Here is a 26,873-nt window from a genome sequence, read left to right as displayed (position 1 = left end):
GGCTGCACCGAGACACTGACCCTGCTGTTTTTACTGGTCAGCTCCCACTCTGTCAGTGACTGTGTTTCATTGTTCAGCTCGTAATCATGAAAACAACTCTCTCACTTTCTAATGAGTCGGCAGCAAAAGTCAGTGAGTCATCTGCAGTTATACATTTTAATAAACTGATGATAAAAGTTTGAGACTTTAATTTAACACTTGGTCTACCAGAATTCTGCAACTACTAGAATGTTGTCACTATATTTGACATGACACTGATAAGAACTTTGAGCTCTTTGTGACCTGCTGAGTCTTCTGCCGGTGGAGTCCGTCCACTTCAAGCTTCATCATGAGCTGTGCTCAGAGATGCTCCTCTTGTAAGTGGCTGTCTGAACCTCTGTCATCACTGAGCTGCTTCACCACAGAGCCGCTGCTCACTGGATGGTTTCTGTTCCTGCAGGAGATCAGCAGCTGCTCAGCTCTTCAACCCACCAACAGTCAGAGTCACTGAGCTCTGTTTGGTCAGAAGGCAGGAGAGGAAGTGATTGGCTCAAGGGAATCACCAACCAGCCAATCAGCAACAAGTTGTCAGTGTGGGTACAGACCATGAAGTTTCAGAGCATGGTTCAGATTAAAGCAGATAACCCCACTGCATTATTTGTATATAATTTGGATTATCATTAAAAAGATCTAAGAATAAATTGGTGGAATAGGTAAAAACACATCAGGACACTAAATGATTGAGTGTTTTATTTATTTAATTGACACAACATAACTTCTCTGCAATTACACATGCAAACTCGAACTGCAACCATTTTCTCTGTGAAATAAAAACAAATACATCCTGCTTTCAAAATAGGTTGGTGTCATCATTAGACCTTAACAATGAAAATTATTAACTAGTATGAACATTCCAAAATGCTGTGATGGCTGCCAGCCAGCTGAAGACACTTGTTTTGCTTATGGCTTATAATCACTCACAGTCAACACAGGTAAGCTGTACCTTCCATGTGCAGCTCCCACACACTACCTTGTGACATTTGACACAAGTATCCTTTGCTTTGTTTTTCTTACACTTTCTTCGCACTTGGCACTGCCTTCTCCTCTCCATCTTCTGCTGCTCCAACCGGGGCTCTCGCACCATCATTTGTCTGGCTTTTGCTGTCATGTGTCCGGAGCGAAGTTCATTTGCTAGTTGCATAATGAAGTTCCTCCGTGACATCATCTCATTGGTGCATTTCTTGAGCAGGATCGAAGCATTTATGGCAGCCGGGTCAAGAATATTATAAAACACCGCCAATGGCCATCTTCGTGTAGGTGCTTTCACTGAGTATTTCCTCGCCATTTGATCAAGCACATCTACTCCAACCTTGGTTCTGTTGTAGTATGTAACAGTCTCCGGATTAGCCTTGCGGCCACTTGTGATGTTGACAGCTGTGTGGACAGTGCTTAGAATGGAGACATTTTTCCTTGGTTTGCATTGATAGATGTTAGGGTTGCACCGTCACATTTCAGCACCTCTGTAGTGTGCAGGGCCCTTTGCTCCTTTACAGATGGAGGAAGCTCTCGTCTGCTCTTATTTACCGTACCAACCAGGCTGGTTTTCTGGACCTTTAGTGCCTTGGCAAGTTCAAGGGAAGTAAAGAAGTTATCAGTGGTGATGTTTCTCCCCTTCCCCAGGAAAGGCTCAGCCAATTTCAACACCACACTGTCTCCCAGTCGCTGTCCAGGCCTCCGTGTCTCATCTTTGCCCAGATATGGCGCAGCATTCAGCATGTATTTGGTATCAACATCAGCAGCAAGCCAGAACTTGATACCAAATTTATCAGGTTTGCTAGTTATATACTGGATGAAGCTGCACCTTGCTTTTGTTGGGAAGAGCTGCTCATCAACAGTTATATCAGCACCTGGTTTGTAGCAAGTGATGCAGTTCTGGACGAATCTCTCCCAAACTTCAGATACCAGGGAAAACTTGTTCTCCTGCAGACGTGTGCGTCTGGTCTCCTTTTTGTCAAAACGCAGGAATCGTAAGATTTCCTGGAATCTGTTTCGGGACATGGTCTCCTTGAAAAATGCACAGCCCCAGTCAGCTGACCAAAAGCTCACCAAGTCCAGGCCTTTTCCACCTTTTGCACCACAAATGTAGATTAGAGCAATGAAGGCCTTTAGCTCATCGACAGTCATATCCCATGAACTTTCCTCTGTGACTCTGTGTGCCTCAGCAACGGTGCAGGCCCTGATGTGTTTCAGCATGGCATCATCAACCCAACACAGGAAAGAGGTGAGGGCATCCTCAATGTTGGTTTTGGCATGTGCTGTCGGGCCTGCAGCTTCTGTAAAGACATTGTGACTCTGACGCCTTCCGCTGTTTTCACCTGACTGTATTACAGTCCACACTGTGCCATCTTTCGCTGTTTCATGCCTCTGTGCTGAAGGTTGTGGGACAGCTTCTTCATCCAATGGTGGGCTGAGTGCTCTTGTGGTTGACACAGTAGGTGCTGCTGAAGTTTGAGGATGTTCCACTGTCACCAAAACATTTTAGCCTAATTAGTTTTATTTCATGGAATATTCATCTTATCAGGCCTTTTCCAATTTATGGCACACTTGATAGACCAAAAGGCTGTGTCAGAAAATCATGCTGTTTTGTAAATTATTTGGAGGCCCCCTGCAATACCTAAATAAAGGCTAAGAAGCTCACAAGATCACATAAAACTAGCACAACACATAAAAATAGCCTAATAATAATGATGATAAGGAGTCCTCCTGTAGGCCTCGTACCTTGAAAATTAGCAGATGGGATGTCAGCAAGTGTGGAATTCGATGTTTCCAGTCGTCTTTTTTTGTGAGGGGGCATCTCTGAAATGATTTCTGAATCACTCTCAGAGCTAGATGAAGCTTCTTCCAAACACCAAGAGACATCACTCTCTGAACCTGCTCCTCCGTCCGATTCTTCCTCATCAAGGCTCTGAAGCATGGCTAAAGCCTCCATAACTGTAATTTTCTTTCTACTTGTCATTTTTGTCTCTCTTGGGTTTAGAGTGAAGCTATAGCTAGGTTTTAGAGGTTTTAGTTTTTCAGTGAGCATAAAAAAACAAACAGACAATAGAGCAGGAGAAAGAGCGGGAAAATGTAGCAAGTAGTGAAATATGACACCCCCTGTAAAAAGCATGCAGTCAATTTGACTGCTATGGTCATTCGAGGTAGTAATACTCAGATATCTTTTGTGTTTTGAAATTTTAATGATAAAACAATGTTAGAATAAAATATACACACATTTAGGAAAAGTCAGGGTCCTATTGGTACATAGGTTTTTTTTAAACCAAGTTATGACGTTGCAAATTTTGAAAGCAGTCAAAATGACTGCCTTGGTAGTTCTAGTGTTAATGACTGATGATGGTCACGGGTGACCTGAACACAAAGAAACTCACTAGTGCAAGAGCTCTGAGGTTGTTCCCAATGATAAACAATATTTCTTGTACCATTAATTTTACAGCATTTGTTATTTCCTTCATTGGTTTCATCTTTTTATTTAAACTATTTGTTAGTTGTGTCAGCCGAATACTGTGCAAGAGGCTGAGGTGTTGGTGTGCAGATTTAAAATTAAGTGAGATTCCTTACCTTGTCTATTGGCTAGCAAATAAAAATGTGTGCCAAGTTTAAATCTCTCAAAAGCTTAAAAACATACCAATAAAAGATTAAACACCAAGCGATGACTTTGAGCGGTCACTTAATAATAAGGAATAATAACAAAATACATTTTTATAATACTCCATCCTCTAACTGATGGTCAGAGAATAATGCATGTGCAGTGTTCTGATGCTGGGATTTTTTCCTTATCTTCCTGGAAGCCTTGGCTTCAACCGTGTAACGTAGCTAACCAGCTAACATTTAGTTAGCGCATTAGCTAAAGACGGTAGCTTGCAAAGGAGCATATAATGTTATTTTTCTTGCTCAAGTGTCCTTACATGCATATACAGTATATTAGTATTAAACACCCAACCGTTAATATATCCGGACGCTGGGGGTCTATGAAGGATTAAAAATTCAGTCATTTTAAGCTTATATGCTACGCAACAAATAAAAGTTTAGCAAGGATAAAACCGCCTCAACACGGCAGACCAGAGTCACAGTGCTCTACTTTTCCTTTCAGCGCACAGAGAAAGCTGCAAGCTCACCTTGTGGGTATCCTTGGGTAACTCAGCACCGAACGTGATGTCCAGCTTCCCTTTGCACTCAGTGCAGTAAAATTACTCCAGTCCGTTGGTCCTTGGTGCAGTCACAGGTGCACCCTCCACCGCTGGAAGTAGACCACTGTTTTTCTTTATGGTGTGAATATTTTAGCTGTCATTTCACTACTGTTCTTGTCATCTAAATATATCTGGTTAGTACTGCACTTCAAAATTATACTGTTTTCAGTAATTCATAGTCCAACATTTTGAAGTTCACACCCCGCGCCTCCACCCCTTTTTTTCATGCAGGCTTTAATTTAAGGACATGAGTTAAATTAATGTTGACAACCTGAACAAAAGTCAAGACAATTTACAACTATAAATTAAACGTCTGAAAACATATAAACTTAAGTTCAGTATCCAAAACTTGTAGGTTATCCTACTATCATGATATTCATGTTGCCGGATTCCAGATAATCCACAGAAGTATGAAAAGATATTTTGGTTGCAATGCTTCCTATAGTGGCATACATTCAAGAACATGGAAAATTCATAAACCCAAAATATTTTTCCTTGATAGAAAGACCTGATGTAAATATGCAAAATCAGGGGAATACATTGTTTACTTATCAGGTATAGGATTGTGAAAGTCATAAAGTGACCGTTCTCTTTTTTATAATGTTCCCTCCTGTAATACTGGATTATTTTTTATGTGGAACATAGAAGAGAAATGCAAAAGTTCAATGGCTGTAGTCAGAGGTTGCTATTATTTGCATACAGATATGCTTTACTTTGTAAAACCTGTTGAGGTTCATGTTTATCTAAATAAATGTTCTCATACATTCATGAATGTTTGAATCTTTGCTTTTTTACCTTTGCCGGTGCCTTTGTCAGTATTTATGTCTAGCAGCGCCCCTGTCTGTGATAGACTGGCAACGTGTCCAGGGTGTACACCGCCCTTGCCCAATCCCAGCCAATCCCAGTCCCCCTGCGACCCATTTTGGATAAGCGGTAGAGAAAATGGATGTATGGATGGATGGTCTGCTAATGTCAGTGTGAACATCAGTATTATTGTCAGTGGTGTATGTGGAGCATTGTAGTTACTGACAATGACCACTGGAGGGCAGTGGTCATGACATTTTCTCTGCGAGTCACTGTCACTTTAACAGTCCAGTTCCATCCACATTAATATGAAGCATGAATGTTTCTATTGAAGACATCACTGTTGTTATCAGTGTGGTTAACAGCAGTCATTAGAACAATTCTAATCATGAGATTTGACTCTTTATCATTTATAAACACTTGTCATATGTCTTCATCTGTCCTCAACTAACATCATACTTTATCTTTACCACGACCAGAGGGTGTCACATCATCATCAATGAAGTGTCAATGTTCTTTTCAGTTAATGGAGATATTAATTCCATTAGAGCTAAGCTGATCAATAATAATGAAAACAGTCAAACAAGTAACATAATTTTTGTGTGTTCACACTGGGAGTCATGAGGAGGGTTAATGTCTTAACACTTCAGTGTGTGACCTTTAGTCTCAACCTCAGACTCAACCTTTAGATTGAGACTCAGTCCAACCAGTCAGACACACACACACGCACACACACACACACACACAATTAGAAATCAGAGAAAAAAGAGGATGCAGATCTCCATTCACAATCCTTATGTTTTTAAGTTTTCCTTAGTATTACAGTGATCTAGTGATAGTCGTCTGTATATTCACTGACCAACAGTGGCTGCTGTTAATGGAGACAGTTTGACTCATTATAAACAAGGCTAGGAGAGGCTCAAAGAGAATGGAAGTATTACAACACAGGCTATGTGATCCACTTTTCCATGGTCTTATTCTCCTGATAGTTTTAATTTTTTTACTTCATTTCCCAAACAGACCTATAAGTGTGTGTTAGTATGTTTCTATCGTTCATATCAGAGAAACATTTTAGACACCTACATATTCAAATCACTGAGCCACAGACTGAGATCCAATCTGAATGGACCTTTGTTGTTGATACTGTACTAATGACTGCTGTTACCATTATCATTAGCACTATGTCAGCACTGATACCAACAGAGGTGTCCTCATGACAAAGTGATTCTTGTGGATGTGAGTGAAGAGACTCACAAAGACACTATCAGATTTCACCTTAATAGTGAGATTGTATCTGTTTCATTTAGAGGTGTGACGATCGGTTGTGAATCAGGTCTTGCTGGATTCCATGGTGGGGTGGAGGGAAATGAAAGACCAGATTCTCATGCAAAGTCATTTTAAAGAACAGAGAAATAAATGATAATGTGTCCCTTGGGAGAGTTGAATTCAGATGTAAAATCAAAGAGGGCATGAAAGGGAATGACAGAAACACTGAAAGGAGACAAGAGGGAAGAATTATTTTACTCTACAACCTCAGATTAAAATCTGTTGCTCAGGAACTTGTCAGGATGTTGTGAAATGAATCAGAGGGTGGGGCTCTGATGGCTTTAACAGGTCTTTACACATAGTAGGAAAACATCCCACTGGATTATGTGACTGTGGAAGTCTTCAAACAGTCCAGCATGTTTTACTAAAATGTAGAAAATACAACATTGGAGGAAAACATTTGAGAAGTGGTTGTTAGCTTGATGAAGTGTGTTTTTAGTCAAACCTTTTTTTAGCCAAAATCAGAACCACCAACTGTTTACAACAGCAGTTCTTCATGATACATGACAAATGATCCAAGAATATGGACTGTGATCAAAGTGTTTAATTGTTTCTGCCGCAGAGAACAGTGACACACCCAGAACCATCAAAACTGCCAACAACCAGCCCTGTTCCAGCCCTTCCTACCTGGCCTGCTTCCATTACAGGTGCAGCTCTGGCTCAATACAGAACATAGCTCACCTGTGTGAAGTCCTGTTCTCTGCAGGCGTCGAGTGGAGTGGAATCTTCTTTGTCAGCTCTTTGGACTATTTGAATCAAGTGTAAGTTTGCTCTGTTTGATACTTTCACTTTGTCTTTAGTGACTTCAGTCTGTGTTTCATGCTGTGTAATGTTTGTAGAAGTTGTTAAGTTATTATTTGATCAGAAAATTTGCAGAACTCTTGTACAATAATGATCAGACTAACATCAGGTTATTGGAGCCAGAGCAGGTTCAACCACTTGTTTCCACCAGCACTGGGAGTGTTTTAATGGGTGTGTTCAACAAACACACAAAGCATTATTTTGTTTGTGTGACATTAGCTTAAACACATTTTACCGTCACAAGTATATTCTGCACTTGTGACATCATATTTTATGACCAATTAATGAAGAAAACCAGGCCGTTCAAGAGAAGGTTCACATATTTCTTCTTGCCACTGTAAAGAGACCTCCTGAGTGTGAGTAATTTGTAAATTATATAATAAACATGTTGTCAAACTATCCTATTAAAAGATGCTGAATCAGGTGTCAGGTCTCGGAGTTGATATATTTGTTTGTGGTTAGCCTAAGAAGGACAGTTTAACAGCATTGCCCCTGTGGGCATACCACCACATTTCAATAAAAATGAATACATATATATGAAAATGAATTGAGGCAGCTTAGTCTGAGCTGAACTGTCTGGTTGACGGCTATATACAGTAGTCTATGGTTGAGAGCCAAAAAAAAAAGTAATTGGGAATGGTTTTTGATTAATGTTTTGGGCAGAGGTAACAAAAATTGCTTGCTGTAAATAATAAATGTCAACACTATTTCAAATGTCAATTAAGTTAATCAATTCAATTGACAATTTATCACTCTGTTTTTCGGTTCACATACCTTTCATCACTTCCGTTATTAAGCCATAAGTATTTTCATCACCTCCATTTTTATCAGTTGATTTTTGTTACTTCCATCCTCCCAAAGTGGTTGCCTTCCAGAAATGAGCACCTCCGAGTTAGGCCAGCTATCATTATTACCTTAAAACTAGTAGCCTTGTGGTAACCAACAGTTAACAAATGGCAAAGCAATTTCCTGTAGATCATCCACAAAATGTTATTACAGAAATATCCAGTGATTGGAGAAAAACGACTAAAATTCAAATATGTTGTATTTACTGCTGTGCAGTTCAGTCTAAATTTTAGATTCACACTCACTTAATTAACTGCAAGTCCACTAGTTTTTTCACCACATTTCATTTTTATAGGCTAACATCTAATAAAAAAAAAATCAAACCTATCCAGATTTTTTTAAGGCTGATCCATTAGCCATGTTGCGGCTACACCACTGACTACATGGCCCAATCCTAATATCCACCCTCATTTCTGCTAAGTCCATGAGGGCTTACGTCTGTTTTACTGTGAAAGCATCGAGCGCTTGAGGGCCATCACATTTTGAGCCCTTTATGCACACATGAAGGAATAATCCAAAGTTCAAAGCATTGTGACATTAAACTTCCACATGGCTACAAGAGGACCCCAAGAAGCATAAAAAACAGTTGACAACCATCTTCAGAAAAAAAGAGTAAGATAGAAGTATAACAGTTAAAAAATAAGCATGACAGGAACAAACTCAAACGTTAATGTTACAAGAAAAAGGTTACATATAAATACAAACATAAAAGCTCACTGATTCTTAGCCAGATACTGTGAGCAGTTATCTTTCCTGTGACATGATGATAAATTCAGAATCCGCTTTCATCAGATCTGATCCAATAATAGCATTTCATTTACAAACAGGAAGCGAAGGGCATAAATAAAAAAATGGAAAATCAAAAGTGCCAATCCCAAAATTGATGCAACATGTTTTGGCATCTTAAAGGTAACGTCATATATCACAAACTGGTGTCCTCTTCCTCTTCACACCATTTTGAACCTTTGCAGCCCCCCACACTCAACCACTTACTAGGTGATGTTAATTAAATCTGGCCAAAACTGGCCCGCCAGCAATAATATTATTTTGATAATCTGATTTTTTTCATCTTACAATGTCAAACTGACAGTCGTACATTTAGCTATGATGTCGAAATAGAGAATCTCCCCCCACCTGAAGATCCTTACTATACTTTTATCCATGCTGAGAGTGAATAACAGACACAAACAGTTTCTTTAGTCCTCAGCATACAGTGTCTGGTTTTTATGATAGATCTCTGTCATGGCAACAGGTACCCACAGAATCAGTTCCTCTTTAGCTATTTTTTCTACAAAATAATAGCACAAGAAAGTTCATTTTTCTCAGAAATTATTTAGTTCAGTTGATTCACTTTTATTGTGAAAAGTGCTGATAAGAAGTTCCAAACATTTCTGTCACTTACTTGACTGACCTCTGAATTAGTAGACATGATGTGTGCTATGAAAAAATAAGATCCTTTATACTGTGTTTCTTCAATTAGTCTTTAATTATGTTCTGGCCCTGCATGTAATGGATTAGAAAAAAAATTGGCCAAGACCAAACTTATTTGCAGACCCCTGTCCTAGGCCCTGGGAGAGATATTGAGCTGCACTTCATTTTGCCATCTGCTGGACTGATGGTAGAAGTACAGCAGTTTCCCTTTCCTCACACTGCTGTCTGCTAATATACTAATATAAACCAGAGAAAAAGAGGATGAGCAGTTGATATATTTACAGGAGAAATGTGAAGGAGGATTTCAGTTGATGTGCAGGCGAATGATATGTGTTTCTCTCCACATGAAGGTAGAAAGTGTGTGTGAGCTGATGTGGATGTGAATCCAGCAGCATGGATCAGTGTGAGGACAGAGAGGAGGGAGCCCCTCCCTCTAAAACCACTCTGTGTGGGGGCCATGAGAGCCAGACCAGAGCTCAGAGGTGAGATGAGGATCTCTAACTGTCCATGACTCTTCTCCATGTCAGAGCTCAGCACTCAGATCACTGCTCCATCATTATTCACACTTAAAGCTGTTTGTGTGCTGTGTTGAAGCCCAGAGCAGCAGCAGCAGGACACACCAGACTCTGCTGGACCTGGACCTGGATCCAGCTGTGTGTCCATGAAGAGAAACCGGTCAATGTTTACTCCTGATAATTTCAGACAATCTGTTGATGGAAGGTAAGAATTTAAAACAGTCAGAAAGACACTTCACACTAAATGTTAGTTGTTGTGTTTATTCAAAGATTCAACATATTTTTCATCAGTTTTTATCCAATATGCACATTTATCAGTTGTGTGTTTGTTTCAGGATCCAGCAGCAGAGACCAGATTCTCCTGAACCCAGCTGTCTGTCTTTAAAGAGCGACCCGTCGAAGGATGTTATCATTAACTTTAAAGGAGGTCGTCCATCAGCTGATCAGATGTAAGCTCTGACTGTCAGGAAGACTATGGTTATTCTAGAAAAGAACCAGTTTGTACAACGTGTTGTGCATCAGTGTCTTAAATCAAAGTGTTTCTGTCTGTTGTGAATGTCCTCACTGGAAGGTGGAGGTAAAACTCCAGCTGTCATGGAGAGGGAGGAGACATGATGTGGGTTAAATATGGAGATAACTTCTCCCATGTTCAGTCTCTGCTGGAGGACATTCATAGTGTCAACCTAAGTTGTTCACATGAAAAGTGACAGAAATAATCTGAGTGGAGAATGAAAAAAGAGAGACGTTCAAACCCCGGCTACTTACTAACCTGTACACAGCTGACCAATCACTGAGGGAGGTGGATTTTTCAGACACTGTTTGACCACCTGACAAACACCTCTGATGGAGTGAACTGATCCTTTAAGATGCTCCTGATTTGTTTTTGAATAGTCATTTATTCAGTGAGACTTTACTGGTTCATTGTAATTTTTCATACTGGGAGCTGCCCAGTACAACCAGTCTGATGCAAGCAGACACTGAGCAGCTCCACTGGAGCAGCTGGAGGTTCTAGGTGCCTTGCGTCAAGGTACATAAGCAGAGTTCAGTGAGGGAGAGCTACTGTATATGGAGGGTTGGTGAGAGCTGTTGGAACTAAACTAAACCGGTGAAGCCAAACACTGAGCTGGAAGCTGCAAACAGCTGCAGACTGAGTTGTTGATTCTTAGTGGGATCAGCAGGACTAGTAAAACTTTACCTCTACAGGGAGTGGTCTGATTCACTGTTCACATCCAAACATCACTTCAACGACCTTCAGCTTGTGTCTGTCTCTGTGTGGACAGACATAATGTGAGCTCATTCTTCATGATTCCTCCACAGAGTGGACCAGGGGAGCTCAGAGGTTCCCAGTGGTCAGTCTGCCCAGCAGCATCAAACACACCTGGACTCCATATTTATGGTCTGTGCATGTACAACAACTACTTTCACATCTGCTCACAATCATCTCCATGCTGCACTGTTAGACCAGTGGATTGTCAGTCTGTCCAACATGGATCTGATGTTTGGCTCAATGGTTTTAGTTTGATGCTGTCACTCATGTAGTTTCCTGTTCAAGCTGCTGGAGGAGAACATGGTCAGTTTTGTGAAGAACGAGCTGAAGAAGATCCTGAAGGTTCTGAGTGCAGATTACCCAGAATGCTTAGACAGTCAGAGCGAGGATGAGGAGGTCTTGGACGGTGAGGATGAAGAGCAGAGGAGCATCAGAGAGGCATTTGTGAAGATCACAGTGAACTTCCTGAGGAGGAGGAGCTGGCTGACTGTCTGCAGAGCAGTAAGAAGATTTCTCTAAAGATTCAATGTGATGGAGAAATGACTGAGTGGCTGTGAGCTCTCAGAGAGAAGCTGTGAAGCTCTGTCCTCAGTCCTCAGCTCCCAGTCCTCTAGTCTGAGAGACCTGGACCTGAGTAACAACAACCTGCAGGATTCAGGGGTGGAGTCACTGTCTGCTGGACTGGAGAGTCCACACTGTAGACTGGAAACTCTCAGGTCAGGACTCATCAACCTGTTTAACCAATGACCAATCAGAATCAGAATCAGAATCAGTTTTATTGCCAAGTATGTTTTCACATACAAGGAATTTTTTCTGGTGATTGGTGCAATTGAGGATCAGGGGGATCAGCAACAGTGGGGCTCTCTAGCCTTGTTGATAAGGCTGATAGCAGATGGGAAGAAGCTATTTTTGTGGCGAGAGGTTTTGGTCCTGAAGGACCGCAGCCTCCTGCCAGAGGGGAGTGACTCAAAGAGTTTGTGTCCAGGGTGGGAGGAGTCAGCTACAACCTTCCTTGCACGCCTCAAAGTCCTTGAGGCGTACAGGTCCTGGAGGGATGGAAGATTGCAGCCAATCACCTTCTCCGCAGAGTGGTTGATACGCTGCAGTCTGTTATTGTCCTTCTCCGTGGCAGCAGCGTACCAGATGGTGATGGAGGAGGTGAGGATCGAGTCAATGATGGAGGTGTAGAAGTTCACCATCATAGTCCTTGGCAGGTTGAACTTCTTCAACTGCCTCAGGAAATACATCCTCTGCTGAGCTTTCTTGATGAGGGAGCTGATGTTTAGCTCCCATTTGAGATCCTGTGTAATGGTGGTTCCCAAGAAGCGGAAATACTCCACGGTAGCCACGGGGGAGTCGCACAGGGTGATGGGGGTGGGTGGGGCTGGGCTCTTCCTGAAGTCCACTATCATTTCCACTGTCTTCAGAGCGTTAAGCTCTAGGTTGTTCTGCCTGCACCAGGTCACCAGACGGTCAGTCTCCCACCTGTAGGCAGACTCATCGCCATCAGAGATGAGTCCAATGAGAGTGGTGTCATCTGCAAACTTCAGGAGCTTGACAGACTGATGACTGGAGGTGCAGGTGTTGGTGTACAGGGAGAAGAGCAGAGGAGAAAGAACGCAGCCTTGCGGGGATCCAGTGCTGATGGTCTGGGAGTCAGACACATGCTTTCCTAGCTTCACGTGCTGCCTCCTGTCAGACAGGAAGTCGGTGATCCACCTGCAGGTGGAGTCAGGCACGCTCAGCTGGGAGAGCTTGTCCTGCAGCAGAGCCGGGATGATGGTGTTGAAGGCAGAGCTGAAGTCCACAAACAGGATCCTGGCATAGGTCCCTGAGGAGTCCAGGTGCTGGAGGATGAAGTGGAGAGCCATGTTGACGGCGTCATCTACAGACCTGTTGGCTCTGTAAGCGAACTGCAGGGGGTCCAGGAGTGGGTCAGTGATGGATTTGAGGTGGGACAGGACAAGGCGCTCAAATGATTTCATGACCACAGAGGTCAGGGCAATGGGTCTGTAGTCATTTAGACCTGTGGGCCTTGATTTTTTGGGGACAGGGATGATGGTGGAGGATTTGAAGCAGGCTGGCACGTGACAGGTCTCCAGTGAGGTGTTGAAGATGTCCGTGAACACTGGAGACAGCTGATCAGCACAGTGCTTCAGGGATGATGGAGAGACAGAGTCAGGACCGGCTGCTTTGCGGGGGTTCTGCTTCTTAAAAAGCCTGTTGACATCTCTCTACAGGATAGAGAGAGACGTTCCTTTGGTAGGGGAGGAGGAGGGGGGTTGTAATGTGGCTCTGATGTGGAGGTTAGTGTCAGGCTTGTCCCACTGTCTTTCAAAGCGGCAGTAGAACTCATTCAGATCGTTGGCCAGAGGTGAACTCACAGGGGAGTAGAAGGGCCTGCAGTTTATGATGGAAGTCTCCAGGTCAGGAGAACAGTGCTGCAGGATCACTGTCACGTCTCTGCACCAGCCACTGTTAGCATAAAAACAGACTCCTCCACCTTTCGTTCTGCCGGACAGCTCTGTGTCGCGATCCGCTCTGAAGAGCTGGAAGCCGGCCAGCTCCAGCGCAGAGTCCGGAACCATCCACACAGCCACGTCTCCGTGAAGCACAGGACGGAAGATGAAGAAAAGTCTCTGTTCTTCTGCACCAGCAGCTGAAGTTCATCCAGCTTGTTGGGCAGTGAACGCACCTTGGAGAGAAAGATACCTGGGAGCGGTGTGCGGAGTCTGTGTGGACAGACATAATGTGAGCTAATTTTTCATGATTCCTCCACAGAGAAGACCAGGAGAGCTCAGAGGTTCCTGGTGGTCAGTCTGCCCAGCAGCATCAAACACACCTGGACTCCATATTTATGGTCTGTACATGTACAACTACTCCTTTTACTACTGTGCTGTTCACAAAAATCTCTGTGCTGCATTTTAGACCAGTGGATTGTCAGTTTGTCCAACATGGATCTGATGTTTGGCTCCATGGTTTTAGTTTGATGCTGTCACTCATGTAGTTTTCTGTTCCAGCTGCTGGAGGAGAACATAGTCACTTTCATGAAGAACGAGCTGAAGAAGATCCAGAAGGTTCTGAGTGCAGATTACCCAAAAAGCTTAGACAGTCAGAGGGAGGATGATGTGTTGGATGGTGAGGATGAAGAGCAGAGGAGCAGCAGAGAGGCATTTCTGAAGATCACACTAAACTTCCTAAGGAGAATGAAGCAGGAGGAGCTGGCTGACTCTCTGCAGAGCAGTAAGAGGATATCTCTAAAGATTGAGAAATAGGACATTTACTAACATCACAAACCATGATGGGAAATATGTTTACATATGCATTCTTTAGGGGAATGAAATTATGATCTATACTTATGTAAGGGGATTTCTCTAATTTAACATGATGGAGAAACCCCTCCCCCCACCCTCATGTCCAGGGAAATCTGAATATGTAGCTGCTAAGAATTTTCATTTTCATCAATATTTTATTTTATGCAACTTGTTATTCTAGCATCATTCATGACACAGAGGTCAGTTACCTGCCTTTTTTCCTTCTGAAAACCTTGATTCTCTCACCCTGACTCCTTTGTCTCTCCTCCTTTTCCCAGCTCCTCCTTGCTGTTATCATTCCCCGCACTGTGGCTGGGTGAACCCTCCCTGATCTTGTGTAAATGTACTTTTTTAATAATGAAACATCTATTGCTGCTTAGCTAGGGCATATATCGTCAGTGGTGTATCCTATGGTTATCAGATTTTTCTGGTCTTTCGATCATCAGGCACCCCATTTAAGTGATCCAGCCAAGGTTGATCAGGCCGCAGCTTGTGCCCTAGCTGCACTCTCCCACAGATGGCTCCCTTAATCCAGAGCCATCTGGAGGCTTTCTTAGCAACCCTTGTGTTGTTGTAGCCTCCTCCATACAGTCTTTGCATGGCACAGATTGGTCCAGCATAAGTACTGTATGTTCTGTTCTGATACTGGAAAAATGTCAGGTCTGACAGAGTTGGCTACCCAAATCCAATGTCAGTTGCCTACTGTGCATTAATTATAAGCTCTGTTGCTGCATTTTATATTGCTCATGGTTTCTCTTCAGCACTGATGAAATTGACAGACTGCTCTGGGGGCTTTAACCTTCTGCAGCTGGTAATAGTACTGCAGTACCGCAGTCTCTGTAATAGTCTTGAGCACGTGGTCATGTCTTGGTCATCATCCCGTGATATGGGCCTTCTGCCAAAGCTTTTAGACAGCAGCTCAAAATGTGTTCAAGGGTGCAATGTGGCTCTGACCGCCAGAGGTCATTCCACAAGATCTTAAGGTCATCCTGGCCCTTCCCATCAGCCTGTCCAAGCCCTTCAGGATCCATCTGCCTCCAGGTACTGACTCAGTGGTCGGTTAGGTCATCCATGAAGGCCTGAATTGGTGATTGACAGATCCCGGACTTGGACCTGGGGCATCTGCACTCTGGTTCAGCTGATTTCATCAGCAGGCTCATCGCCAGGATTACAGAGATAACTCCTTTGTTATCTTGGCTGTGTGCTTAGGGTCGTTGTCCTGTTGGAGGATGAACCTTTGCCCCAGTCTGAGGTCCAGAGCGCTCTGGAACGGGTTATCATCAAGGATGTCTCTGTACATTGCTGCATTCATCTTTCCCTCGACCCTGACTAGTCTCCCAGTTCCTGCTGCTGAAAAACATCCCCACAGCATGATGCTGCCACCACCATGCTTCACTGTAGGAATGGTACTGGCCGGGTGATGATGCCTGGTTTCCTCCAGACATGACACTTGGCATTCGGGCCAAAGAGTTCAATCTTTGTTTCATCAGACCAGATAATCTTGTTTCTCATGGTCTGAGAGTCCTTCAGGTGCCTTTTGGCAAACTCCAGGCGGGCTGTCATGTGCCTTTTACTTCCATCTGGCCACTCTACCATTACAGGCCTGATTGGTGGAGTGTTGCAGAAATGGTTGTCCTTCTGGAAGGTTCTCTCTCCACAGAGCAACGCTGGAGCACTGTCAGAGTGACCATCTGGTTCTTGGTCACCTCCCTGACCAAGGCCCTTCTGCCCTGATCATTCAGATTGGCCGGGCGGCCAGCTCTAGGAAGAATCCTGGTGGTTCCAAACTTCTTCCATTTATGGATGGCCACTGTGCTCATTTGGATTTTGGAATTGAAAATTTTCTGTACCCTTCCCCAGATCTGTGCCTCGATACAATCCTGTCTCGGAGGTCTACAGACAATTCCTTGGACTTCATGGCTTGGTTTGTGCTCTGACATGCACTGTCAACTATGGGCCCTTATATAGACAGGTGTGTGCCTTTCTTAATCATGTCCAATCAACTGAATTTACGACAGGTGGACTCCAATCAAGTTGTAGTAATTTTGAGTGTCATGGTAAAGGCTGTGAATTTTTTGTGATTTTGTGATATATTTGCAAAAATTTCAGGCAAACTTTTTTCACTTTCACAATATACTATTGTGTATTGGTATTGTGTGTAGAATGTTGAGGTAAAAAATGAATTTAATCCATTTTGGAATAAGGCTGTACCATAACAAAATGTAGAAAAAGTGAAGCGCTGTGAATACTTTCTGGATGCAGTGTACCTCTGCTTTCCTCCTCTCTTTTTCCCTGGGTTTAAATTGTTGTGTGTTACTCCCCACATCCCCTGGCCACATCGGGACGTAACATTAGCTAACAGCAGAATTTGTTTAGACTCTCAGTCGACACTCTTGGACCTGAAAAGTCAGTACATTTAAATAAAGTCAGCAAGAAAATGTGCTTTTGTATTCTTTCAGAATCTCCTGCTATGTGCCAGCCTAGACTCAAATCTAACCTGAGGAAGAAGTTCCAGTGTGTGTTTGAGGGAATCGCAAAAGCAGGAAACCCAACCCCTCTGAATCAGATCTACACAGAACTCTACATCACAGAGGGAGGGACTGGAGAGGTCAATGATGATCATGAGGTCAGACAGATTGAAACAGCATCCAGGAAACCAGTTAGACCAGAAAAAAACATCAGGCAAGAAGACATCTTTAAAGCTTCACCTGGAAGAGATGGGCCAATCAGAACAGTGATGACAAAGGGAGTGGCTGGCATTGGGAAAACAGTCTTAACACAGAAGTTCACTCTGGACTGGGCTGAAGACAAAGCCAACCAGGACATACAGTTCACATTTCCATTCACCTTCAGAGAGCTGAATGTGCTGAAAGAGAAAAAGTTCAGCTTGGTGGAACTTGTTCATCACTTCTTCACTGAAATCAAAGAAGCAGGAATCTGCAGATTTGAACAATTCCAGGTTGTGTTCATATTTGATGGGCTGGATGAGTGTCGACTTTCTCTGGACTTCCACAACACTGAGATCCTGACTGATGTTACAGAGGCCACCTCAGTGGAGGTGGTGCTGACAAACCTCATCAGGGGGCAACTGCTTCCCTCTGCTCGCCTCTGGATAACCACACGACCTGCATCAGATCCCTCCTGAGTGTGTTGACATGATGACAGAGGTCAAAGGGTTCACTGACCCACAGAAGGAGGAATACTTCAGGAAGAGATTCAGAGATGAGGAGCAGGCCAGCAGGATCATCTCCCACATCAAGAGATCACGAAGCCTCCACATCATGTGCCACATCCCAATCTTCTGCTGGATCACTGCTACAGTTCTGGAGGACGTGCTGAAGACCAGACAAGAAGAAGAGCTGCCCAATACCCTCACTCAAATGTACATCCACTTCCTGGTGGTTCAGACTAAACTGAAGAAGGTCAAGTATGATGGAGGAGCTGAGACAGATCCACTCTGGAGTCCAGAGAACCAGAAGATGATTGAATCTCTGGGAAAACTGGCTTTTGAGCAGCTGCAGAAAGGAAACCTGATCTTCTATGAATCAGACCTGACAGAGTGTGACATTGATATCACAGCAGCCTCAGTGTACTCAGGAGTGTTCACACAGATCTTTACAGAGGTGGGAGGGCTGTACCATGACAAAGTGTTCTGCTTTGTCCATCTGAGTGTTCAGGAGTTTCTGGCTGCTCTTCATGTCCACATGACCTTCATGAACTCTGGAGTCAATCTGCTGTCGGAAGAGCTAACAACCTTCCAGAAGTCTGAAACAACAAAAGATGAATTGGCAGAGACAACCTTCTACCAGAGTGCTGTGAACGAGGCTTTGAAGAGTCCAAATGGACATCTAGACTTGTTCCTCCGCTTCCTCCTGGGTCTTTCACTGCAGACCAATCAGACACTCCTACAAGGCCTACTGACACAATCAGGAATTGGCTCACACATCAATCAGGAAACAGTCCAGTACATCAAGAAGAAGATTGAAGAGACTGCCTCTGCAGAGAAAAGCATCAACCTGTTACACTGTCTGAATGAACTGAATGATTGTTCTCTAGTGGAGCAGATCCAAAAGTACTTAAGTTCAGGAAATCTCTCCACAGATAAACTGTCTCCTGCTCAGTTGTCAGCATTGGTCTTCATCTTACTGTCATCAGAAACAGATTTGGACGTGTTTGACCTGAAGAAATACTCTGCTTCAGAGGAGGCTCTTCTGAGGCTGCTGCCAGTGGTCAAAGTCTCCAAGAAAGCTCTGTAAGTGTATAGATAGCTGAATTTATTCATCATTATAAAACAGAACTGCTATCTTTTCAACAACATTAATTTCTTTCTTCTTTCATGCCCTATTATCATCACTTCAGACTGAGTGGCTGTAACCTCTCAGAGAGGAGCTGTGAAACTCTGTCCTCAGTTCTCAGTTCACAGTCCTCTAGTCTGAGAGACCTGGACCTGAGTAACAACAACCTGCAGGATTCAGGAGTGAAGCTGCTGTCTGCTGGACTTGAGAGTCCACACTGTACACTGAAGACGCTAAGGTCAGGGTTATCAATCTGTTACATATGTGACCATTTAAAAGCTTATTTAACAATTATTCTAAATTTTACTCCAAAGCATTGTATCTAGACTGAATTACCAGTTACCTTGATCTGTCTCATGTCTACTTTGATACACCACTTTGAAGTCACAGTTTTTCTTTTGTGAATGCACACAGCACACAGTACATGCATTTTTTTCTCCCTTCTTGACAAGAGCTTCCATCTTTATAAACACATTTTTATGTTTTTAATCTCACTAAAAGCATGACTCTATGGATTATAATGTCAATCCATCGCTTTAGTCCAGACTGATATAATTCAACAACTATTGGATTGATTTTGATTGAATGTGGTTCAGACATTCGCTGTCCCCTTATGGTGACTTCTAACAACTTTAGTGATCTTCTAATGTTTGTTCAATGATTTACTTGCCGAACTCATGACATCCCCATCAGCCTCAGTGGGACATTGTATTTACCAGGGGCATTGCTAAGATTGAGGGCTTAGCCCAGACCTTTGTAGAGGGTCTGGGGAATCCTCCCCTGGGAGATTATTTTTTAAATTTCAACAGGTTAATGCACAATTGTTGAGTAATTTGAGATCAATACCAAGAGTTCTCAAAGTTGGGTCCGGTTGAGGGGATTCCAGGGGGCCCATCCATCCACCCATCCATTCATCCATCCATCCATCCATCCATTTTCTTCCGCTTATCTGAGGTCGGGTCATGGTGGCAGCAGGTGAAGCAAAGTAGTCCAGATGTCCCTCTGCCCAGCAACATTTTCCCGCCCCCCCCCCAGGGGATCCTGAGGTGTTCCTAGGCCATATTAGACATATAATTTCTCCAGCATGTTCTGGAGGCCTCCTACCAGTTGGACGTGCTTAGACAACCTACAATGGAAGGTGCCTAGGAGGCATCCTGTTTAGATGCATGGTTAGATGAACCACCTCATCTGGCTCCTGTTGATGCAAAGGAGCAGCTGCTCTACTCTGAGCACCCTCTGGATGTCAGAGCTCCTTACTAGGGGTATAACAAATAACCAATATGAATTGGAAATCGGTTTTAGTTTAAAAGATGCGAGTGCATCGATATAAAGACCCCTGAATTGATCTAAATGAAAATTTTGCACTGAATTTAATACCTCTTTTTCTACCAAAAATAGTGGGTATAAGCAGATTTTTTTTCCACTGCCAGTTGAGTTTGTCTTTCTGTTCAGACTGAGGACATACACAACTGCACGGTGCAATATTATCACATGCACTTAGCACCCACACACACAGACACAGTAAAGAGAGATTGAGCTGCTAGCTGTCCTGCAAACTGGTGAAAGCCTGCTGAAGTGTCCAAGGCTCTGTATCAGATGTTTCCATTGGTGAGTTTTTAAAACGTTTAGAGCTGCAGCTCACTCTTTCATCCCTGATCTCAATGTAGTTGGTGTAACAGCATCGTGCTGGACCGGTGATAGGTGTGTGTACAGTGACTGACCTTGAAAGACATTACATCAGAAAAAGAAGCGAAAATTTGCGGGTTAGTCTGGGTTTTGTGTTCACATCACCTGATCGGAGCCTAACGGAGCTGGAGCCAATAAATACCCGTTTCTACGGCTGAGTCATTTGACTCAGGTGTGAATGCTGATTGAACCCTTTTCCATTGCTGAAAAAAGCCCAATGTTAGCTGTTTTTTTTTTTTTTTTAGGTATTTTTTGGGGCATTTTTTGCCTTTATTGATAGGACAGAAGAGAGTGACAGGAAAGGGGCACCTTGCTGTCACTCTCTTGTCACTAACCTCTGCCAAGGATATGGGCAAGGCTTTTCCTGAATCTTCAGACTCTACCTCCTGACTAGAAGACATGTTGGTTAGCTTCACCGGTTCTCCAAAGTGCCGATGATATCCCATACCAAGTAAAAACAGCCTGAGCTAAGCCTTGCTTGCCCTTCCTGAGGCACCAGATCGTTAACCATCTATGGGGTCCCCATAGCAGATTAATGAATTGTGTTATACCCGCTCAGGCTACTCAGGCCTAAAATCCAGCGTGTGTTTTTTTTTTTTTTATCTTGTGAGTAAATCTTTTCCATGTTGTCAGCAAAAAACTGATGATTTTTTTCCTCCTTATTATGTGGCTCTGAAGTAACAACACATTAGACATCTTCTATATTAGGCCTATATGATGAGAATCCTTGGTTCATTATGGAACTGTGGCAGATCCAGGTAGTAAGAAAATTTTTCTTAACTTGCTTTCTAGAAACGCCATTTTGCTGCCCATGGCTGCTGCACTACTTTGACTCAGTGCCGTGACCAATGAATACCAAGATCTACCTAATGCATGACACCAATTGGCTCCTTTACTGAAAGTTACCCTACTCTCTGTCTCTCTGGCTAAACACAAATACACACAGAGATTCTACGGCCCTTTTTCTACCCTCAAATAACATTTGAAGCCTTGAATGAATGACCCTAGCACACTACCAGTGCTAATTGCTCATTAACATGCTAACAGGCTAAACTAAGATAATGAAAATGATATTTATAAAATTTACAGCTGCTGAACATCAACATTTTAGCATTGTCATTTTGCATATGTTAGCATGTTCATGTTTGTTTAAAACAGCCTCACAGAGCTACCTCCATACTGTAGAATGTTTTATATTTAGATAAATATCAATATAAATATAATATTTATCTGCCATGTTTATTGTTTTTTTGTGTTTGCAGTCTGTCAGGCTGTCTGATCACAGAGGAAGGCTGTGCTTCTCTGGCCTCAGCTCTGAGCTCCAACCCCTCCCATCTGAGAGAGCTGGACCTGAGCTACAATCATCCAGGAGACTCAGCAGTGAAGCAGCTGTCTGCTGGACTGGAGGATCCAGACTGGAGACTGGACTCTCTCAGGTATGGAGGCCTGCTGCAGCCACAGACAAAGTCTAATGTTCAGGTGGTTCGTGGATATGAGTGTTATGTGAGTAATCACACATGCAGGAAGCCTTTTTTCTTTGCTCAAAATATAAACACTGGTTGAACATGAAAAAGAAATGTGCATCATGACACCCCCAGGAACAAAAGTAATAATTGCTTGTTGGTAATGATTTATGCTGTTTGGGCAGATCTTTGTATGTTGAAGTAGCTGTCAATTAAAAAAAAAACATAATTTCCTACCCCCTTGCCCAAGATCGTATCAGATCAGTGTCTATACAGAGATAATTTCAGGATATCTATAGTCTAGATTAGGACAAAGATAAAGAATAACTTATTAGTAAACCACAACAATTAGTTTCTGTTGCACAGTTAAGGAGCAACCAGATTTTGCATTTTACTGCGAGTCTAAATATGTATGTGACTAATAATAAATCTTGATTCTAGTTAAAACTTTGTATAAATGTGACAACTGCAGACAGGGCTTTTGAGATGCTCATTTAAGTGTGTTTGCTAAAATGTTGGACTGTTCCTTTTTCAGTGTATATGAATCTGTGTATGAGAGCCATATAATGACCATGTTTCCATGTTAAAAGAAAATGTGCTGATCTGACCCCCTCCTCCTTTCAGAGTGGAGCCTGGTGGAGTTCAGTGGTTGAAACCAGGTCTGAGGAAGTGTAAGTGTGTTTTAATTTGATTCATGAAAACAAAGCAGTACATTCAACCATCTTCAAACTGTCTCATGACTCATGATTAAGTACAAAGCAGGATTTGGGGTTAACTCTAGGTTTTCAATCCTATAACAGTGGTTCACTAATGGGGTAAATCACCATGGTAACTTATCTTGAACTCCTAACCTGCTCCAGGGCAGGTTACTTCAGAGGATCAGATTAAAACCTGTTAACAGTCCAACTGCTGACCAATCAGACACCTAGAAAAATGGAGTCATCATTTCTACAGGAGCCTGACCAGAACAAAATAGTTTACAATTAGGTGATAATAATAACAAGCAGTAGATATTTATATGAATCAGTGGAATTGTTCTGCTGTTGGAGTCTTTCCATGTGTCCACTCTGGTCTTAAAAGAGAGCTTTTAACAGAGGAGAGTTTATCACCACATAACTACATCAGAACTATTAGAGCTTCATCTGAACTGAACATGGACAGGAGCCTGACAGTGATGAAGCTGTGACTCTCCTCTTCACTACTGCAGCTCAAAATAACATGAGGAGACTCTGTGAGCAGAACTGGAAAAAAAAACAACTAAACCTCAGATGTCTTTGATTAGAACACTGATCCTCACACTGAACAATATTTTATGATTAGAAATTAACATTTCATCCCACTGACGTCATCACACATCAATTTCTCCCCACAAATAGTCTGACCTCACTTTAACTGTTTCATCTTCATTACATGTTCACAAAAGTTTGTTCATCATCAGACAGAAGAGAAAAATATCCAGTGAGAAATTTATGATAATTCATGTTAACTTAATCACTGAAATTATTTCTTCCATTTCTTTTTTATTCGAGTCATGTGATTATATTGTTTACATTTCACATTGTTGAACATGACTCTTGGATGTCATTATAACCAAATTTAATTTTTTAGTAGTTAATAGTACTTTATTCATAGTTCTGACAATGTTACTCATAATTAAAAACTCTGACTCTTTCATATGAACATGCTCATAGCCGGATTGATAAACCCAGAGAAAACTGATAACCAGCCTTTTAGCATAGGTTATCCAGGACGGACAATGTTTGGTTCAGTTGAGCCAGATGACAAAAGGGTTGGTATGTTAAACTTGCTTCATAGTAAAGGCCTCAGATGATAAGTAATTGCAGCTGCATCTTTTTCTCTCCATCAGATTCCTGTGAACTCACACTTGACACAAACACAGTGAACACAAACGTCAAACTGTCTGACGACAACAGGAAGGTGACACATGTGAAGGAGGATCAGTTGTATCCTGATCATCCAGACAGATTTGAGTACTGGCCTCAGCTGCTGTGTAGAGATGGTCTGACTGGTCGCTGTTACTGGGAGGTCGAGTGGAGAGGAATGGTTCATATATCAGTGAGTTACAGAGGAATCAGCAGGAAAGGAAACAGTTCTGACTGTGTGTTTGGGTTGAACGATCAGTCCTGGAGTCTGAGAGGCTCTGATGATGGTTACTATGTCTGGCACAATGACACACAAAGACCCATCTCCTCCTGCTCCTCCTCTGACTCTAACAGAGTAGCAGTGTATGTGGACTGTCCTGCTGGCTCTCTGTCCTTCTACAGAGTCTCCTCTGACTCACTGATCCACCTCCACACCTTCAACACCACCTTCACTCAGCCTCTGTATCCAGGGTTTGCAGTCTGGTGGTCTGGTTCCTCAGTGTCTCTGTGTTCAGTGTAGCAGAGAGAGAAACTTTCTCACTGTCGGACAGATAAGTCAATCAGTACATGTCTGTCTCTTTTACTCACACACATTTTCACATGTATGTATTAAATCAGTTTCTTTTTTTAAGTCTTCTGAATGTTTCCTTGTAAACTTATTCCTCTTCTTTGAAGATGAAAGCTACAATTAATGCAGGATAAAAATGAAAAAAAGTTGACTTTTACCTTTTTTAAGACTGTTATTTTCTTGTCTTTTCACAGAGTATCATTACGCACATGTGTTTTGTGTTTCTCTCAGAATCTTAGGACTATTGAGCTGATTCAGTTCAAAGTAAAATGCTGTTATTTGTTTGAAAGGTCAGAGCATACAGTACATTGTAAAAGATGTAAGGAACAGTTGTGTCAGGGTTTGCCCTTATGGGCATCTTATGTTTGGACTTTGGACTTTATTTTTGACTCTCTGTTTGGACTTTTTGGTTCATTTCCTGTTTTATATTGAAGTTATTTCTTTGTGTGTCTCAAGGATGGTAAATTACGGTCAATTTGGAAAACCCAGGCAACACTTCTGTAGTTAACAGAAAATGCAGTAGTGTTTGCTAAGTGTCCACAAATCGTTACATGGATATTGAAAACTGGTTGTGGAGATCCAAGTCAGACCACAGCGACATCGGTAACGTTACCAGCTGCAACGTGTCGATAAAGGCTGCAGCCAGTGTTAGCCGAGCTGTCTCAAGTCAACTACCACCAGCTCACTCCTGCTGCCTGACCCCCCCCACCCCCTAACCCACAGCTTACACACAACCTTAGTAAAGAAGAGCCTGTGCAGGTGTCTAAGTAACTAAACAAATACCCAGCCCGTCTATACCGTGTTGCTTATAATCATGGAAATGTCACGTCTGATAAACTGCAAACTGTTCTTTGGCTTTGATTGTTGAGCTGCAGGATTAAAGTTTCACAAAGACATTATTTTGGTGGAACTGTAACCCACCTGAAAAATGGGTTAAGACCAATCTCAAAAAAAAAGGGGGAATTAATAAAGTTATAAATGTTTGAATTTGTGCGTGTGTGAATGAGAGTCCCCACTTTGAGGTTTGAAAACGAGTGAGAATTAAGTCATAAGTGATGCAGAAGTCTGTCGCTATCAGAACACAGTTGAAGCGGTTGCACGGCGGGAGCCATGGACCATGAGGTCTCGGTAAGCTAGCCTCTCTGCTGCTGCTATGCTAGTCTGCTACATCTTAGCATTGAAGTGATTCACAAGAGGAGTCAGTTATCATCACGTTGTGATCAGTGAATAAATAAATGTTAAAAAGAGACATATTTCATGCTTAATATTTAAGTTCAGAATAAAATCCATCATTTTATCAAACAAGGAAAAAATCGGAAATGTTGGAAAGAGATCATAGTTTGTTTCCATGGAGCTGGGGATATTGATCTGCTGTCAAGCAGTGATGTTGAATTAAAAAGATGTATGCTGTAAGATTCATTTTATGTTTTTTGTTAAAAACTTGATTTACTTGGTTGGTGAAACAGATTCTGTTTTGAAAAGGAAATACATACTTGACTGGGAAAGTAAGGGTTCTCAGTGTTACTGTGGAGAAAGAGGAGAAGTCCAGCGGGTCAGTGGATGGCGAGCCACCAACGACACCAGACACCCAGATCACCCCTTTCCACTGGATCACCGGAGTTATCTTTTTCTGTGTCAGTCCCTGAGACTGGTACAGCTCAATCCACACAAGACATAGAGTGCACTCTGACTTTAAAGACTCTGATAAACCAGACTTTCATCTGATTTAGACCATCACTTGACTCTGAGGAAACTTTGATATTGCCTCTGATCCAGCAGTGACTGAGAGCTGATCTCACAACAAGGACAATTTATGTTATTTTATTTCAAAAGGAAAAAAGGGCCCAGTTTGTTATTTTCAATAATTGTGTAATTGTGTTGTTGTTTGAAATTTAAAGCCAACTAAAGTTGCAGTTAACTACACTTAGATGTTGTGTGTTTACGGTCACTCCACCCTGCACTCAGCTCCTCCTGAATCTAGAGCATTGCGCCCCAAGAGTGGGTTACATGTAGAAAAGAAAACTGTGGTTATTTTGGTTTTGTGAATTAATCGTCTCTCTTTCCTGACGACGTAACTGTTAATTAAAACCCTATGTTTAAAAATATACAAGTGAACATGTGATTTGCTTTTCCTCTGTCCTCTCTCAGCTTTTCTTTTTTTTTGATCAGGAGAAACTGTATCTAAAAGGAATCTTAAATTATCATTGGAAGCAACAAGGTCATTGAATAAGTCAGTAGTGGTTGGAGGAAATGAGTTCAAATGATTTGCTAATTATGGTCATTGATAATGCTGCACTTCACATCAACAGTCTCTGGATGTAAAAACAGTTGTGTTAAACAAAGACAAGAAACAAGTGAAATGCCAACACTGAAACTCTACTGCCCCCTTCACCGTGTCGGTGAAAATTGAAGCTACATTTGAATTTACACTGAATTATTATTCTGCTA

The 26,873-nt window shown here is 42.3% G+C and overlaps 2 protein-coding genes and 1 pseudogene across 2 annotated transcripts in view; all 3 read left to right on the top strand.

Annotated features, from left to right (window-relative positions):
- The window catches only part of LOC139609645 (ribonuclease inhibitor-like), a 137,236-nt gene that overhangs the window by 14,901 nt on the left and 95,462 nt on the right, over window positions 1-26,873 (top strand). The window lies entirely within an intron of this gene.
- The window catches only part of LOC139609603 (NLR family CARD domain-containing protein 3-like), a 93,270-nt gene continuing 73,188 nt past the window's right edge, over window positions 6,792-26,873 (top strand). Inside the window, exons 1-4 of the mRNA XM_071464429.1 lie at window positions 6,792-7,117; window positions 9,785-9,916; window positions 10,029-10,154; window positions 10,285-10,398. Of these exons, the coding sequence (XP_071320530.1) occupies window positions 9,828-9,916; window positions 10,029-10,154; window positions 10,285-10,398 (329 nt within the window). The 5' untranslated portion in view covers window positions 6,792-7,117; window positions 9,785-9,827. The remainder of the gene's footprint in view (window positions 7,118-9,784; window positions 9,917-10,028; window positions 10,155-10,284; window positions 10,399-26,873) is intronic.
- Window positions 13,370-25,158, top strand: LOC139609623 (NLR family CARD domain-containing protein 3-like; annotated as a pseudogene).

Source organism: Trachinotus anak, unplaced genomic scaffold, assembly GCF_046630095.1.
Source record: "Trachinotus anak isolate AG129_WGS33_773 ecotype Australia unplaced genomic scaffold, CSIRO_AGI_Tana_v1 ptg000026l, whole genome shotgun sequence".
NCBI classification, from domain to species: domain Eukaryota; kingdom Metazoa; phylum Chordata; class Actinopteri; order Carangiformes; family Carangidae; genus Trachinotus; species Trachinotus anak.
The sequence above is the reverse complement of the archived record's forward strand: the minus strand, read 5'-3'. Positions and strand labels throughout refer to the sequence as shown.